Below are 17373 nucleotides of genomic sequence, written 5' to 3' on the forward strand. Positions count from 1 at the left end.
TAAATGTTCTTTAGTCATTTTTCAGTCATGACCCTATTTGGAGTTTTCTTGGCAAAGATAATGAAGCAGTTTGCTATATCCTTTTCTACTTCATTTTACAGATGAGGAAACTGAGGCTAACAGGTTTAAGTGACTTTCCCAGGCTCACATAGCTAATAACTGAGGCCAGATTTAAATCCAGGAAGATGAGCTTTCTGACTCCGGATCCAGAATTCTATCCATTACACCTCATAACTCCCCAACTATATAAAGAACATTGATGTGAGAGGGAATGTGTGCCTTTGTGAGTCTGTCTGTAAAGAAGGACTGACATTAAGACTCATTAATACAAGAATTCAGTTGATCAAAGCAGAGGGATCCAGAAGAAGTAGATTAAACTCCCTTTGTAACAAAGCCCAGATAGCCAGCAAACCAGAATACCTGGATTTAAATTACAGTCCTGAAATTTCATAAAGTTAAGACTTGGATGGGACGTTAGTAATCAACCAATCCAACCCATCTATGTAAAGAATTCCTACTTTAATGATGCTATGTACAGCAAGTGATCAAACATTATTTGCTTGCTATTTCTGAGAAAAATCATTAGAATTTTGAATACCTTTCATTTTATTATTATTATTATTAGGAAATCTTTCTTAACGTCAAGCTTAAATATGCTTCTTTCTGACTGCTACCCATTGAACCTGGTTCTGCCCAAATACAATAAGTCTAAAAATTCTCATCCTAAGGATCACAGTATCATGAGCCTTGAGGGTATTTTTTTTTTTAATTTTGAGAGGCTCCTCCATAGACAGCCCATCAAACACTTGTAAATTAATATCTACCTTGAGAATTTTCTAGGCAAAATAGCTCTAGTTTCTTTAACTAGAATAATTTCACACAAAATTAGAGGCGCAGGGAACCTGGAGATCATTTAATACAACCTTCCTGTTTTACATTTACATTTGAGGGAACTGAGTCCTTGAGAACTTGTGATTTAAGTAATGAATAACAGTATCTGAACTTGAACCCAGGTTCAAAGGTCTTAACACTCTACAATATTGATTTTCTTTTAATATTCTTGCTGTTCCCAGCCTGGACCCAAATGCATATACTAACATTTTATACTTATAGCTCTTCCTAATATTATGATTCTTGAAGCATTTCTCTTCCCTTTTCTCAAGCCACTCCCCACCACTCCCCATCCTCCAACTATAAGTTACTTGAGAGAAGAATCTATGTTGTATTTTTGTTTCCCTAAAACCCAGCACAATGTCACGGTATGGAAAATTTTGGGAAGCTCTGACTTGCCAGATATCCCAGTCACATTTTGTGGATCCTAAAGACTGAGTCTTGGATTTTTTTTTTTTTTTAAATAACAGACTCTGAGAGGCTCTAGATCTCCAAAAACCAACATGTGCTTTAAATGGCTTATGATTTCAGAGATGTTAATGTACTGTGAAAGGAGCTGGGCTAAGCTGTTAGCAATAGTGGGGCCAGCATTAAAAGAGCAAGATAGCTATAATATGTTAATGAACTTATAAGTTTACTGACTTAATTGAGCTCTTGAGATTGTTCCCTTCATGAAACTAGATATTTTTGAAACCCATCTAAAACCCATACGCCTGAGTAGGATTGCTTTTTCAAATTTCCCTAAAGACACTTACATACAGGACAAAGTTCTTTAGTACGTACAGCTATTTCACATTTCCATAGCACATAGTCCATTCCAGCTGAAGCTTCAAGTGCATGGGTGAAGGAAATGTTAAATAATACTGAAAAGATAGGTTAGTATCAGATTGTAAAGAGTTTTAAAAGTCAAACATAGGAAAGTATAGTATATGTTAGAAATGATAAGCCACAGAACCTTCTTGATCAGACCTGTGCTTTAAAAATATCAATTTGGCATCTGTGTGGATTGGAGAGGCAATGGCCTAGAAATAAGAAGATCAAAGAAGAGTCTTTTTTAATAGTTTGGGTAAAGGGTGATAAGGACCTAAATTAAAGTGGTAATTCATAAGAGAAATGGGAATTGATGGAAGAGATATTATAGAGATCAAATCAAGGCAAGGTGAAGCGAGAGAGAAAATGATGACTTGGAGTTGATTCCAAACCTTGAAAACTGAAAAATGATGCCCTTGACAGAAATAAGTTAGTTGGAAAGAAAGATAATGGGTTTGGTTTTAGTTGTGTACAGGCTGTGTTATCAATGGAAAATTCTGATAGAGATGTCCAGATGGCAGTTAGTGGTGCTCAGGAGAGAGACTTGGCTGGATGTGTAAATCTGGGAGTAATTTGTATAGAGAGGATAATTGAAACCATGGAAACTGACAGGATCACCAGAAACTCTATTTCAGGAGGCCAAGAATGTCTCGTTCTTCCTCAGAATACCTTCTGGACTTCTATTATAGCCCAGCTTTTCATCCTGAAGATCCTTCTGGCCCTGAATTCAAACAATGAAATAGCCACCCCTTACAGCTTTTCCCTCTGATTGGATAGGTCTTCCCAGAGCAGCTATGTTTCATTCATATCTGGGCTGCATTCCAGACTTTTATCATACCTGTGTACCGGTTACCTTAATCTGCAGCTTCCTGTTCCCACCCTTTCCACTTTGATTGGATGTATTGTCTTCCCTCATTAAAAGTGAGCTCCTTTGGGAATCAGCATGGCAGAGCCGTCAAAACATGTACAGCCTAACTCCCTCACCACATCTCAGGCTTCCCTTTCCATTGAAGAAAGTGATTATTTTTCTTGCATATTAATAGCTAGTGATTAAACTAGGACTAAGGTCATTCTCCTTTCCTCATTTAGAAATCAGCCCCAGTAGATTATTTAGCCTTGAATATGGGTGAAACTGACTGAATTGAAAAACTTGGATCTTTTTGAAAGGTAAAGAAATTTTAGTTTAGATTATTTGATGGATTCTGGCCCATCATTTTTGACTCAGACAAGTCTAGTAAGAGGAGATTCCTCTTTTGTATAGATTATCCTAACTAGGGTGATGGGGATGTAGATAATTCTCTTTAACCAAGACTGAATGATCAGTCCTGTCTCCCCAAACTTCGTTAGAATAAGCCTCCTTCTCAGCATATTATTCATCCCTTACTTATTAAGTAGTCAGAGTTGATTGCCACCCTCAGGAACAACCACACTTCTAAGCACATATAAACATTTCAAGAGGGGCCTTTGGCATTCAAGACTTCCTTCTATTGACTCCTTTTATTTGCTAGGATGAGTAATAAAATTATTAATTATCCAGAAATTTTGTCTCTCAAACTTTTTATGCCTCATATTATAGTTATGTGTACACTTAACCCTATAATATTTTGGCACTTAAACAGGATATTAATTTATAGTTGGCAAAAAAAAATTCAAGAAGTTGTACACATCTAATTACCATTAATAACCCTTTAAAAAAGATTCTTGCTCAGGTTGATTTAGAATCTCACTTAATATCTGTTATAGTATCTTTATTTATAGGGAAAGGAGAACATTATTTTCTTTCACTATTTCTTGTCTTAATTTTGCTTTCTCTTTGGTCCACTTTAGTTTCCAGAAAGTCTAATTTTTAGGTAAAGTTTACCATTTTCTATTATAACCTATTATCTTTTATATTCTCTCCTCCTTAGCTCTCATTTCATTTAACATTGCGTTTTATATTTTGCTTCATTTCTTCTAGGTATTTTAAAATCCTTTTGACTAAATCATTCTTTTCTTTGATGCTCTAATCAAATTTGTTGTGGAGTTACTCTTTTTTTTCTGAGTTTTCCTTTTGGGCTTTTCTTGGTCCATACTATTTCTTCATTGCATTCAACATTTTCCACTCTCAGTTTCCGGATTGGTTTTCCACTTTTGTCAAATTCTTTTGTCATTCAATCACTTTCACTTGTATCCAACTCTTCATGACCCTATTTCAGATTTTCTTGGCAAAGATACTGGAATGATTCGCCATTTCCTTCTCCAGTTCATTTTACAAATGAGGAAACTGAGGCAAACAGGGTTAAGTGATTTGCCCAGGATCATACATGTAAGTAAGTGTCTGAGGCTGGATTTGAACTTAAGAAAATGAGTCTTCATAGAAGCTCTAGTGCAGGCTAGCTGGGCCTTCTCTCTTGTAACATGCTTTCTATCTAACCTGGCTTTTCTCTACTCAGAGCCTACACGGGTTCTGGAAATCTTATAAAAGTTCTGGATCGATGGAGGAGCTTACAGCCTTTTCATTTTGAATTTCTTTCTGATTATTCCTTCTGGTACCTTTTGGGAGATTTATTTATATAGGATCTGGGCTGTGATCTTAGCCCTAAAACCGTAAATGCCTATCAGCAGACAATTAAGTGCCATAGGAGATGGAGCTCTAGACTTGGTCAGAAGGAATCAAGTTCAAATCTGACTTTAGGTGCTTACTAGCTATGTGACCCTAGGCAAGACCATTAATTGCTCTGTGCCTCAGTTTCCCATCTGTAAAATGGGGATAATACCTATTTCCCAGAACTGTTGTGAGGAATAAATGACTTAAGGTTTATAAGGTAGATAGGAGGCACAGTGGGTAGAGCCCTGGAGAGCGATCTGGAGTCAGGTCCTTAAATTCAGACACTTAATAAATGAATAACTTTGGGCAAATTACTTTAATCTTTATTTACCTCAGTTTCTCCAATTGTAAAGTGGGAATAATACTTCCCAGAGTTGTTGTGGGAAGTAATTGAGATAACATTTATAAAGATAATATTTAGCAAATGAGTTTCCTGCCTTCTATTAAGAGTCAAATTCTATCAAAGTCTGTGATTATTAAATTTACCTTCTATAGGAAAGTTATTAAAGCATAAACACAAAAAAGTAATAATGATAGGTTCGTGGTTTTGTTCCTATTTTCAAAATAATAAAAAAAATTGGCATCAAAATAGGTTTTTATAGAAAAAATGTATTTGGACCATGTGCAGTACTGCACACTTGTAATCTGCATTTCAGAGGTGATCAGATGCTGCTGGATGTGAGCTATAGTATGCTAAAAGCTGATCAAGCATCCCCACTGAGTTCAGCAAGTGGTGAAGGGGGCACCAGGATGCCCAAGGAAGGGCAAAATGGTCCAGATCCAAAATGGAACATGTCCAAGTCCCCATGTCAAACACTATTGGGATCAGACCCACAAGAAGCAACTATTCTTCTAGCCTAATATGAAAGGGAAACTTGTTCTCAAAAAATTAAACACACATCTATATTTGCAAGTATACACACATTTATAAATATAAAAATATGTATATATTTATGACTTCAGATAATATCAATAGAATCAAACAATACTTTTAATTCCATGTCAATTTCTAACTTGCTTAGTTATACTACATTTCAACTTTTGATTTCACACAGAAAATATAATTTCAGATATTTGATATTAAGACATAGTAATATTTGACTATAACATAGCAATGCAAGTAAATTTTGAAAAAATGGATAACAAGTACTCTTTTATTCAAAGACAGGATAAGAAGGAGTTTCAAGAATGGGGTAGGATATGAAACATCAAAATAATTTCCCTGATTCAGTGTTATTTTAAAGGGTAGAATACTTTACCAAAGAAAATTCACAAAATATCATTTGCAGATAATTCATAAATTCACCTGCCTAAAAGCAAAAGACTAGATGAGGTATAGCTTAGGGTCTCTTTCATTGGACAATTATTTGTGATCAAGAACTCAAACTAAATGGCAATAAAAGGTTAAAACACTCAGACCTGTACCCACATACCATCAACAAACTTAGATCCAATCAAATCAACAAATATTTATTGGGTACCTACTATCTATAAGGTACCAGACTATATAAAGTAAATAGTAAGAAAAATGGCAGCAAACATTAATTTTGTTTAATTTCAACATTAAATTTAAAATTAAAAACAAGAAATTAAAACAAAATTTATCTCAATCAGTTGAGCTTAAAAGGAACTTGTCATAGCTCTAGTTGTACTCACCTGGCATGGCTTGGTAGCTTGTTGATATCTGTTGTTGCAGCAGTCTCAAGCTGCAGTAGGATTGGTCAGACTTTTTGCCACCTTTGGGGCCAGAGCATTGACTGTCTACTTGCTTTGGTATAAATAAGGGTGTACACCCAATAGCACCACTCACACATAGGCATTTGTATAGGGGATTAGGTTGAAAAACCTGGCCATTGTGATAATGCACCTTGTTGAGTTCACATCCTACAGCTATGAGATCTGAAAGTGGAAAATAATCAAATTATAAAAGGAGAAATGAGCTGTGCTATTTTATATCTCCCTTCAAAAATAGGAAAGGTCATATCTGTGCCTTTTCTGGTATAAAAAAAAAGTCTCTACTATGAATACTGCATTGTAAACCTTCTTTCATACCTAAATATACAAAACAGGAATTAGAGATTATTTTTAAAAATATTACATATGAATGACTCTCCTGCCCCCATCTTCAATGCTAAATAACAATCACCTATTTTCTTCTTCCATTTTCTAGATTTTTAAGCACCAAGGACAGCAGGAAGTATAAAAGTATAATAGCTACAGAGGAAGCCAGCCATAAAGGAGATCAATTTCTGTTGCACTTCAATAGACTTTAAAAGATCAAGACTCTGATTTTAGATATGCATCTATTTTAAAGGGAAAGAGACATGGAGGAGACTGTGACAGGAAGGAACTGTAGCCCAATCAACCACCTGCTTTGCCTAAAAGATGGTGAGAGTTCAGTTATAACATCTGCAAGAGCCAAATTATGAATAGAAGTTAATGGTTCTGGCCAGCAATGGAAGCTGGTGATGTGGCAACTTTCTAAAACTACATTATAGATCAATTACTGATCTACATTAGTGGAAGAAGTGTCCATGCTGAAAATATCCAAATTCATGAAATCACAGTTGTTGTTGGTTTTTGTTTTTCGTTAGAAAGGGTTAAATTGAGGAAGAAACTCAATATGGTCCATGGCACATAATAAACATTTAATAAAAAGTATTTTACTTCATTAATTGCTTCTATGGAGATTTTAAATCTTCCAAGCATTTTCAAATGGCCCAGACTCCATAAAGACAACTAAGAAACTCTTAAAATTGATTATTTAACAAAAATCTCGGAGGTCCCTAAGTACACTTGCATCTCTTCCTACTTTCCCATCAATGCTTATGCATGGAGCCTATCCATCTAAAGAATATAAAGAATGAAAGCCCATTTTATTTCTAACTAAATATTAAAGTGGATCTCCTAAACTAATAGCTTTTTCCTTTTTTTAATCACATCATTGTAGAAGGAAATTCTCTTTTCCCATCCTGGCTAAGAAGAAGTAAATGTGTCACTTACATGCACATACTCCTGTCTCGTACCTAGGCTTGTCCACAGAATAGTCACAGTAAAGACCTTTGTGGGGATCACAGACCTCCGCCTCATTGCAGGTGTCCCCATGCTGCTTGGCACAGATTTTACAGCAGCCACAGCCATCCTTCACCAGACTCACCCCGGGTGAGCACCTGGGCTTCTGCCGAGGGCACTGGCAGGGCCAATGGCAGAACTCTTTCCTCTGATGCACTTCAGGAACTTCTGTTACCTTTGCTTCAGACTCTCCATCAGCAGCTTGACTATTGCCTTGAGCCCTGCAACAGGACTTAGAGATAGTTTGATATTGAGGACCACACCAAAGTTTTAGGCATCTCCCCTCACGTAAAATGCTTTCTCTCCCCTCCTCTCAATAAGACCAAATTCTACCCACTCTTTAATCCTGATTCAAGTTCCATTGGCCCCATAAAATATTATTTGATAAAGAGTTGGCTGATTTTTTAGTCCTTTGAACTCTGAGTGTACATGCCAGACAAGTTCTCCAAGTCAGTGTTATATAGCATAGCACTGAATTATATAGTGATCAGTTTATTTATTCGTTACTATATATACCAGTGGTCTGGCTTCTTCTTGATGCCTTTAAACATTTCTGCAAGATCATAAACAATTGCTTCCTTTTTCAACTGTCCCTTTAATTCTGTAAGGTAGGAAAGAAAAGGGTAATATCTGCATCTGTCTAGCCCTCTAATCCCCAAAGCATCACAAATACTTGATGCTTTATGTAGAACAGATTATGTATTTATCAGACCCCCAAATTCTTTTTATAAAGGTTCTCAAGAAAAAAAAAACTTCCTAGAAAGCAATTTCTAATGGATTTATGATGTAGACTTCCATCTTTCTTTTCCATTGCACATAGGCTATATTACAGAAGCTGCAATAGAATATGGACAAGGTTTGTTCTTTGTTCTTGAAAAGACCATGACATCAAGGAGGTGATGCTATGATGTGCAAGTGAACTGGATTTAAGTGAGGGAGGGCTGTGCAAAATCACCTGTCTCACTTTCCCCTCCAAAGCCATCTGGGTCCAGATATATGGATGACTGGCTCCCCAAAAAGGAGCAATATATTTTTAAGTTTAATCTCTATTATAAATATTTCCTTCATCCTTCTTAAACAAAGACAATATGAAATTTTAACAATCAGCTCTCTATAGTAGAAGTAGGGTCCAGCATTCTCTTGTAACTATATTTCAAATGCATAGAAGATTAGACCAGTTAGGGAACCTCAAAAATCATCTACTCCAAATTCCTTTTTTTTCCAAATGAGGAAACTAAGGTCCAGTGATGTGCCTAAGGTCAGTAATTAAGTCAGATATAGAATCCAGTTCTTTCTATCTAAAGGTCTTTACATTATACCATCCTCTTTTTTCACTTTATACTCTCACCCTCAGAGACCTCATTCTTTCCCATAATCTCAACTATCACTTTTGATGACGACACTGAGACACTGGGGAGGGGTCATATTGCCAAAGGTCACTCAAGAAGCAAGAAGTATCAGAACCAGATGAAATACTTTTCTGGTCCCGATTTCTTTCCAGAACTTCATTTTCAGTTATCTTCAGGACATTTCTACCTGGATCTGACAAGAAGGGCTCTAATTTATGAGCTTGAAAAAGCCTTTCCTGAGAATAGGAAATATTAATTCACTTATCTACATAGTCTGATACTCACAATGTACCCTTCAAAAGTTTTTTGTTTTGTTTTATTTATAAACACAATCCTATCACACTAGAGAAGATCAATCAGCCTTTGATATTTCCTGACCCTGTCACTGAATTGGAAGGAGAACTTGAATTCTAATCTCACTTAGGAAATCTACAAACTGTGTGACTCTCCAATTCATCTCTCAAAGGTAGCTTTGAGAGTGGCTTATAATGTTCTTTCTTGCTCTAAATCTATGATCTATAATCCTATTCTGCTACATCAACCCACCTAACCAACTCCATGTCAGATTTTACTTGAAAAAGAATTTTCCTATCATTGAAGTTTGGTCATATTTAGCAATTCTGACTAATCTACATTACCAAAACAGTCATCATTAAAGATTGTAGAAATGGCAGCTAATTTAACACAGCTCCCCTGAATTCCTTCCTTTACTTAAATTTTCCTAGATTTTTTTCCCTATTCCTATCTGAAGAGTTCTATTCAAGATTGATAAAATATATTTCAGTTTTGTTGCTCCTTAGACCCTCAACTTTAACCTTTTTAAAAAAAAATTGAATAGCATTTTATTTTTTCAAATATATGTAAAGATCGTTTTCAACATACAATTTTAAAAAACTTTGTGTTCTACATTTTCTCTCTTCTTCCCTTACCTCTTCTCTTCCCAAGACAGCAAGCAATCTGATATAGATTATATAACTTATTAATAATAATAATAATAAATATTAACATATTTATGTGCAATCCTTTTCAACATATTTACATATTTGTCATGTTGTGAAAGAGAAAACAAACTAAAAGTGAAAAATATGAAAAAGGTAAAAATACTGTTTTAATCCACACTCAGTCTCCATAGTCCTTTCTTTGAATGTAATTGGCATTTTCTATCCCAAGCCTATTGGAATTGCCTTGAATCACTTCATTCAGTCTATCACATCAACTGTGACCTTTTTAAAAATCTAGTGTTGAGTTAGAGGCTGTGTTGCCTAGTGATTAGATAACTGATCTCAAGAGTCAGGAAGGCATGGGATTAAGCCCTGACCATGACATAGAGTGGTCATGTGGACAAATTACCTGATTGTTCCTGATGTGCCTGAATCAGCTTTCTAAGACAGCAAGTTGAAAAACAGTTGCCATTCCACATAGAGAGTTTCCTCACTTGGAATTCCCTAAACAGACTAAATTTTAGGTGTGGAACTTCTCCCTCCCCCCCAAAAATGTGTGTGTATTTTATTTCTATAAACCTATCTCTAGCTTTCCTCCCCTCCTCTTCCAACCCCGGCTTCTCTATTAGACTTCACTATTGAACCATTTCAATGCAGTTCAATCATTAATTATTAAGGACCCCAAGAACATCATTCTGGGCATTGGACACTATGTTGGAACGGAAAAAAACACAAAATTTTGAGTTGGAAGACTTGTATTCTAATTTGCCTCTGCAATGACTACCTATATGGCCTTTAATCTCCCTGGGACTCAGTTTCCCTATATGTAAAATGAAGGTGGTTAGCTTAAATGATCTCTGAGGTCCATTCCAGATCTAAATTTTATGAAATACAATCATGAAAAATAATAATGTCTCTTCCTCAAAACCAGAAAGCAAAAACAAAAATATATATATATCCTAACAGCCATAATATACATATCAAGAGGCCTCCTGGTTTTCACAGTAAAATATTTTCGTAGTAAAATACTGAGAAGATTGCTCCAAGACCATCCCATTGACAATTCCATGTCTTGTTTTGAAGAAGCCATGGATACCTTCTTATGTTTTTTAAAATGCTGAATAAATTTTAAAAATAGATTTGACTGTGTATCATCAATTCCTAGATAGAACAAAAAAAAATAATTCACCATACTCTATTTCTATCACTCCCATCCCAGTTTTTTGTTTTGCTTTTTTTGTTTGTTTGTTTGTTTTTCAAAACCGAGTCAATGGCAAGACCACACAAGGTAGTTTTATTTTGAAAATAAACTTTTCTTTGAGGATAGGACTGTAAATATTTCAAAAATAGTCCTAGTTCTTTGGAAGAAATGAAAAACATACATTTCGAGAAGAAAAATATTCTGTAAATTATAAGAGGTAACTGTTCCCTCAACTCCTCTTCCAAAAAGGAGCAGACATAACGGAAACTTTTTGTTTGCAAAAGTCTGTTTTTTCCAGCAGGCTTTTGCACATTCTGTAACCAGGTTGTGGAAAGCTGGGCCCTGGCCTGGAATGGGAATGAAGAAGCTGTGTTTACCCCAACTGTGGGCCCCAGCAATGCTTCTACTTCCCAATAAGATGATTTATCAAGAAGAATCCCCCAAACCCTACTCATCCACTCCCAGCCCCCAAATGATTAAAAATCAAAATCAAATACTATCAAGAGGGATACTAGTTATTGCAATAAGAATCCTGTCTGAAGCACCTTTGATTCATTCAGTTCTTAAACTAATACAAGATTTCATTCAATGTGGAAAATAGCTAGCTAATTGTGATGAAGGATTTCTTCAAACCATTCCCCCGATACCTGCTGTGCCATTCCATTTGCCCCCTTTTACTTCTTCCTTTTTTTCATTTCTCACCTAAAGAAATAAGTGCTTTTCTAGACCTCTAAGATAGAAAGACCAACCGGTCAGGGCTTACCTGGGACGCCCAAGTAGTGATGAGAAGAGAGAAGGAGAACAGTCCCTTCATGTTACTACGCTCAGCCTCCAAGGAAAAATGAGAGATAGGGAGAAGACTGGGCCTGCTCATTGCTCACTGTACACAAAGCTCGCCTCTGTCTCCTCTGAAAAACCTACCTTTCCTCTGCCTGAGAGGACACACACACACACACACACACACACACACACACACACACACACACACTGCCTCATACATAAGTCTGTGCTGATGCTTTTGACCTAAATTTTCATTTTCAAAGTTCAGAATTCATTGCACAGCCACATTAACCTGTTCTAATGCATTATAATAATATTTTAGGGATGAACCAGACCAGGGATGTTATTGGTATAGGCAAGTCCCTGGTTAATGAGGAAACTCTCTCAATCAATGCAAGTTCTGCAACTTAGTCTTAGAAAATTGCCTGGAGCCTAGCAGCTAAGTGAGTTTTCCAGGATTACAATTAGTATGTGGCAGAAATTGGTCTTGAGCTCAGATCTCACTAGCTCAGAGGCTGGCTCTTTGTCCATTACAGTCTGTATCATCATCATCATCATCATTACCATCATCAACAATAACAACTAACAGAGGATGAGCTAAAATCCCAATACTCTCATCCCATTTTAAAACGTATTTATTTTATTCACCTATGCAATGATCTAGAAAACATTAAGTGTAAAAGAATAGGAGAATAATGAAATGTTCAACAATCTCTTTGATTTGAATTAACAGTGAAAAATATAAGAGATGAATAATGTGTTGTTATTGATGAACAAAATATTTGTTCATATACAAACATACATGTTCATATGTGAACACATGTTAGTGTATTCTATGTGTTCAAAATATGAATATATTTTATTAATCCTATTCATATATTTGCAGGTATTTAAAAGGTATGGAAATATATTTATTCATCAATAACAATGTATTTGATCTTCAAGAAGTTTTTCAGCCATTTTTTAGTCATGTCCAACTCTACAAAACCCCATTTGGGGTTTTCTTGGCAAGAATACTGGATTTCCTTCTCCAGATCATTTTACGGATGAGGGATTTGAGGTAAACAGAGTTATATGACTCATCCAACATCATACATATAACTCATAAGTGTCTGAGGGAAGATTTGGACTTGGGAAGATGAGTCGGTGTTTTGTTTTATTATTTTTTTCTTTTTTTTTTTTTTAACTAGACCTATAATTTCATTAATAAAGAGAGTTCCTGATAAGGAATTACCAGAGGCACAACTTGCTCAGATACACATAATTAGTATATGCCAGAAAATAGCTCTTTCTGCTTTCTGGTCTTCCTAACTCAGAAGTCAATTATTTATTCTTTTTACTGTACTGCATTTAACTAAATAACAACATTAACCTTCAGACAAGAGAGGGATTTATGCCCTTATGGCCAGAGAAGAACTAGAGGACATTATGAAATACAAAATGGATAATTTTGATTACATTAAATTTAAAAGATTTTGCACAAACCAAACTAATGCAGACAATATTAGAAGGGAAGCTGAATGCTGGGGAAAAAAATTTCAGCCAGTGTTTCTAATAAAGGCTTCTTTTCTGAAATATATAAAGAATTGACTCAAATTTATAAGAATATAAGCTATTCCCCAATTGATAAATGATCAAAGGACATGAACAGAGTATATTCAGATGAGAGAAATTAAAATCACTTCTAGTCACATGAAAAAAATGCTTTAAAGCACTATTAATTAGAAAAATGCAAATTGAGACAATGCTGAGGTACCACTTCACAACTTTCAAATTGGCTAAGATGACAGGAAAAGGTAATGACAAATATGGGAGAGGATTCAGGGAAAACTGGAACATTAATGCATATTGAAATGATCGAACCATTCTCAAGAGCATTTTGGATCTATGCCTAAAGGACTATAAAACTTTGCATACCTTTTGATCCAGCAGTACTAGTACTGGGCTTGTATCCCAAAGAGATCATAAAAGAAGGAAAAAGGATCCACATGTGCACAAATGTTTGTGGCAGCCCTTTTTGTAGTGGCAAAGAACTAGAAATTGAGTGAATGCCCATCAGTTGGGAAAAGGGTAGGTTATGGTATATGAATGTAAAAGAATATTATTGTTCTATAAGAAATGATGAGCAGGCTGATTTGAGAAAAGCCTGGACTTACATGAACTGATGCTGAGTGAAGTGGGAAGAACCAAGAGAACATCGTACACAGAAACAAGAAGATTATGTTATGATCAACTGTAATAGACTTGACTATTTTCAACAATGTAGTAATTCAAGGCAATTCCAACAGACTTGAGATAGAAAGAGCCATCTGCATACATTGGAGACTGAATGTGGATCAAAGCATAATATTTTCACTTTTCTGTGGTGGTTGTTTTTTGCTTGTGTTTTTAAATTTTTCTCATGGTTTTTTCCCTTGATCTGATTTTTTTTAGATAATATGATGAATATAATGTTTAGAGGAATTTCACATATTTAACCTATATCAGATTACTTGCTGTCTTGGGGGGAGGGTAACAATTTGGAACACAGGGTTTTGTAAAGGTGAATGTTGAAAATTATTTGCCTGTATTTGGAAAAATAAAATACAACTTAAAAATAATCTTCAGACAATAATCATCTTGATCTCAAACTTTTCAGCATAGTTTAAATAGGCTGTTAAGCGGTGCCACAGTGCTCAAAGTGCTGGACCTGAAATCAGAGAAATTTGAGTTTAAATCTGATCTCAGACACCTACAAGCTGTACAAACTTAAGCAATCTCAGTCAGCCTTGTTTCCTCAACTGTGAAATGGAGATTTCAATATCACCAATTTTCCAACATTATTGTGAGGATCAAAAGAGATAATATGTGTGAAGCATTTAGCACAAGGCTATACCCACAAAAAAAAAAAAAAAAAAAAAAAACTAAAAAAACAGGGTAGTCAGAAAACCCTGTGTTGGAGACCTTGTAATCCCTAGGAAGTACATCTCAAACTAGGACATCAGAGGCCTATAGGTTCTGAGATCTCTAGCACACTATCTAAAACACTGCAAATCTCAAAGATTCAAGGAGGGAGGAACTACTCTAACCTAGGTCAAGGTATCACCAAGTAAACCTAGGACAAAATCAAACCCAGCCAATCACCTCACCTAAAAGATCAGCAGTGGGCACAAAGCCTCACTTGAGGAATTAAAGCAGGAAAAATGACTAAGTCAAAAAAAAAAGTTATTGTGAATTTAGAGATCTCTAAAAAGGAGTAAAAAAATCCCCTAACAATTGCAAACAGAGGCTTAAAAATAGAGGTTTTTTCACAAGGAAAAAGTGAATACCTAGAGGAAATTAAAGATTTTTAAATAACATAAAAGCTCTGGAATAAAGAATTGGAAGAAAGATAAGAAGCTTAGGAGAAAAAATAAATCTTAGCAATAATTGGACCCTGATGCTGGAAGGTATAGCTCAAGGTAAATTGAGGATAGGAGTGCAGCAGGGACTGCTGTGAATGTTGCCAAGAGTAATTACTGTTCTTTTCCTCCTGGACAAGTCATCTGACTATCCCAACTCCAACTTCTTAGCAAAAAAAATTTTTTTTTTTTTTTTTAAATGTTGTCCCCTAAGCCCAATGTGTATTATTGAAGAAACTCCTCTGAGAATGCAAGGTAATAAAGTCTTCCAGAACAAAGAAAAATCAAGATTGTTTTATTTCTTCTACTTCCATCAATGTGTAGACGGCCAAAAAATGCCTATGCTTATGCAGGCAGTTTTGCAATCAGCTGTATGTATTTTCTTTGGAAAGAGGAAAAAAAGTGTTTCCCAAAAGACTTTCCCTATCCTCTCTTCATTCAATCATCAAACACTTCAAACCATTGCTTTTAAGTAAGAAAGTCTGTTCTAAACAACCCCAATGCCCCAATTGCTAGTACTCTCCTCTGGAAATTTTTGCTGAAAAAAATTTGCCAAAGCAGCAGGGAACCCTGAAGGAGAAACAGAAGGCAGAATGTGCCAGTAAAAATCAAACCACCACCACCTTGATCACAATTTCCCCTTAGATTCTTGGAAACAACCTCCGTCCCTTAGCCTAGGGGTCTTGGAAAAGCAGTATCCCACAAATGACTAAGTCTGCTTCCAGGTCAGTCCCAAAAGTTTTTATTAAGGAGAGAAATTGAGTGAGCCCACCCCAGAAACAATGACTGATCACCAGCTGCCACCAATGAGTATATAAATTGTTGGGAGTGGTAACATTTCCCAGACACCAATCCTAATTCCTTTTTTTTTTTTTTATTAATTTTATAATTATAACATTTTTGACAGTACATATGCATAGGTAATTTTTTTTATAACATTATCCCTTGTACTCCTTCTGTTCCAAATTTTTCCACTCCTTCCCCCCACCGCCTCCCCTAGATGGCAGGCATTCCCATACATATTAAATATGTTATGGTATATCCTAGGTACAATATATATGTGCAGAACTGAATTTTATTGTTGTTGTTGCAAAGAAAGAATTGGATTCAGAAGGTAAAAATAATCTGGGGAGAAAAATAAAAAATGCTAATAGTTTACACTCATTTCCCAGTGTTCCTTTTCTGGGTGTAGCTGATTCTGTCCATCATTGATCAATTGGAATTGGATTAGCTCTTCTCTATGTTGAAGATAACCACTTCCATCAGAATACATCCTCATACAGTATCATTGTTGAAGTGTATAATGATCTCCTGGTTCTGCTCATTTCACTCAGCATCAGTTGATGTAAGTCTCTCCAAGCCTCTCTGTATTTCTCCTGTTGGTCATTTCTTACAGAGCAGTAATATTCCATAACATTCATGAGCCATAATTTACCCAACCATTCTCCAATTGATGGGCATCCATTCATTTTCCAGTTTCTAGCCGCTACAAAAAGGGCTGCCACAAACATTTTGGCACATACAGGTCCTTTTCCCTTCTTTAGTATTTCCTTGGGATATAAGCCCAGGAGTAGCACTGCTGGGTCAAAGGGTATGTATGCACAGTTTGATAACTTTTTGGGCATAATTCCAGATTGCTCACCAGAATGGTTGGATTCTTTCACAACTCCACCAACAATGCATCAGTGTCCCAGTTTTCCCACATCCCCTCCAACAGTCATCATTATTTGTTCCTGTCATCTTAGCTAATCTGACAGGTGTATAATGGTATCTCAGAGTTGTCTTAATTTGCATTTCTCTGATCAATAGTGATTTGGAACATTCTTTCATATGAGTGGAAATAGTTTCACTTTCATCATCTGAAAATTGTCTTTTCATATCCTTTGACCATTTATCAATTGGAGAATGGCTTGATTTCTTATAAATTAGTTAATTCTCTGTATATTTTGGAGATGAGGCCTTTATCAGAATCTTTAACTGTAAAAATGTTTTCCCAATTTGTTACTTCCCTTCTAATCTTGTTTGCATTAGTTTTGTTTGTGCAGAAACTTTTTAATTTGGTGTAATCAAAATTTTCTATTTTGTGAATAACAATGAACTCTAATTCTCCTTTGGACACAAATTCCTTCCTCCTCCACAAGTCTGAGAGGTAAACCATCCCATGTTCCTCCAATTTATTTATGATTTCGTTCTTTATGCCTAAATCATGGACCCATTTTGATCTTATCTTAGTATGTGGCATTAAATGTGGGTCCATGCCTAGTTTCTGCCATACTAATTTCCAGTTTTCCCAGCAGTTTTTGTCAAATAATGAATTCTTATCCCAAAAGTTGGGATCTTTGGGTTTGTCAAACACTAGATT

At 35.6% G+C, this 17373-nt stretch overlaps 1 protein-coding gene across 1 annotated transcript in view; it reads right to left on the reverse strand.

Moving 5' to 3' along the window:
- Positions 1-17373, reverse strand: part of CCN6 (cellular communication network factor 6) — a 104713-nt gene that overhangs the window by 5229 nt on the left and 82111 nt on the right. The window contains exons 6-7 of the mRNA XM_074264694.1: positions 7292-7581; positions 5945-6187 (exon numbers count right to left, since the gene is read on the reverse strand). Of these exons, the coding sequence (XP_074120795.1) occupies positions 5945-6187; positions 7292-7581 (533 nt within the window). The remainder of the gene's footprint in view (positions 1-5944; positions 6188-7291; positions 7582-17373) is intronic.

This window comes from Sminthopsis crassicaudata, chromosome 4 (assembly GCF_048593235.1).
Source record: "Sminthopsis crassicaudata isolate SCR6 chromosome 4, ASM4859323v1, whole genome shotgun sequence".
NCBI classification, from domain to species: Eukaryota; Metazoa; Chordata; class Mammalia; order Dasyuromorphia; family Dasyuridae; genus Sminthopsis; species Sminthopsis crassicaudata.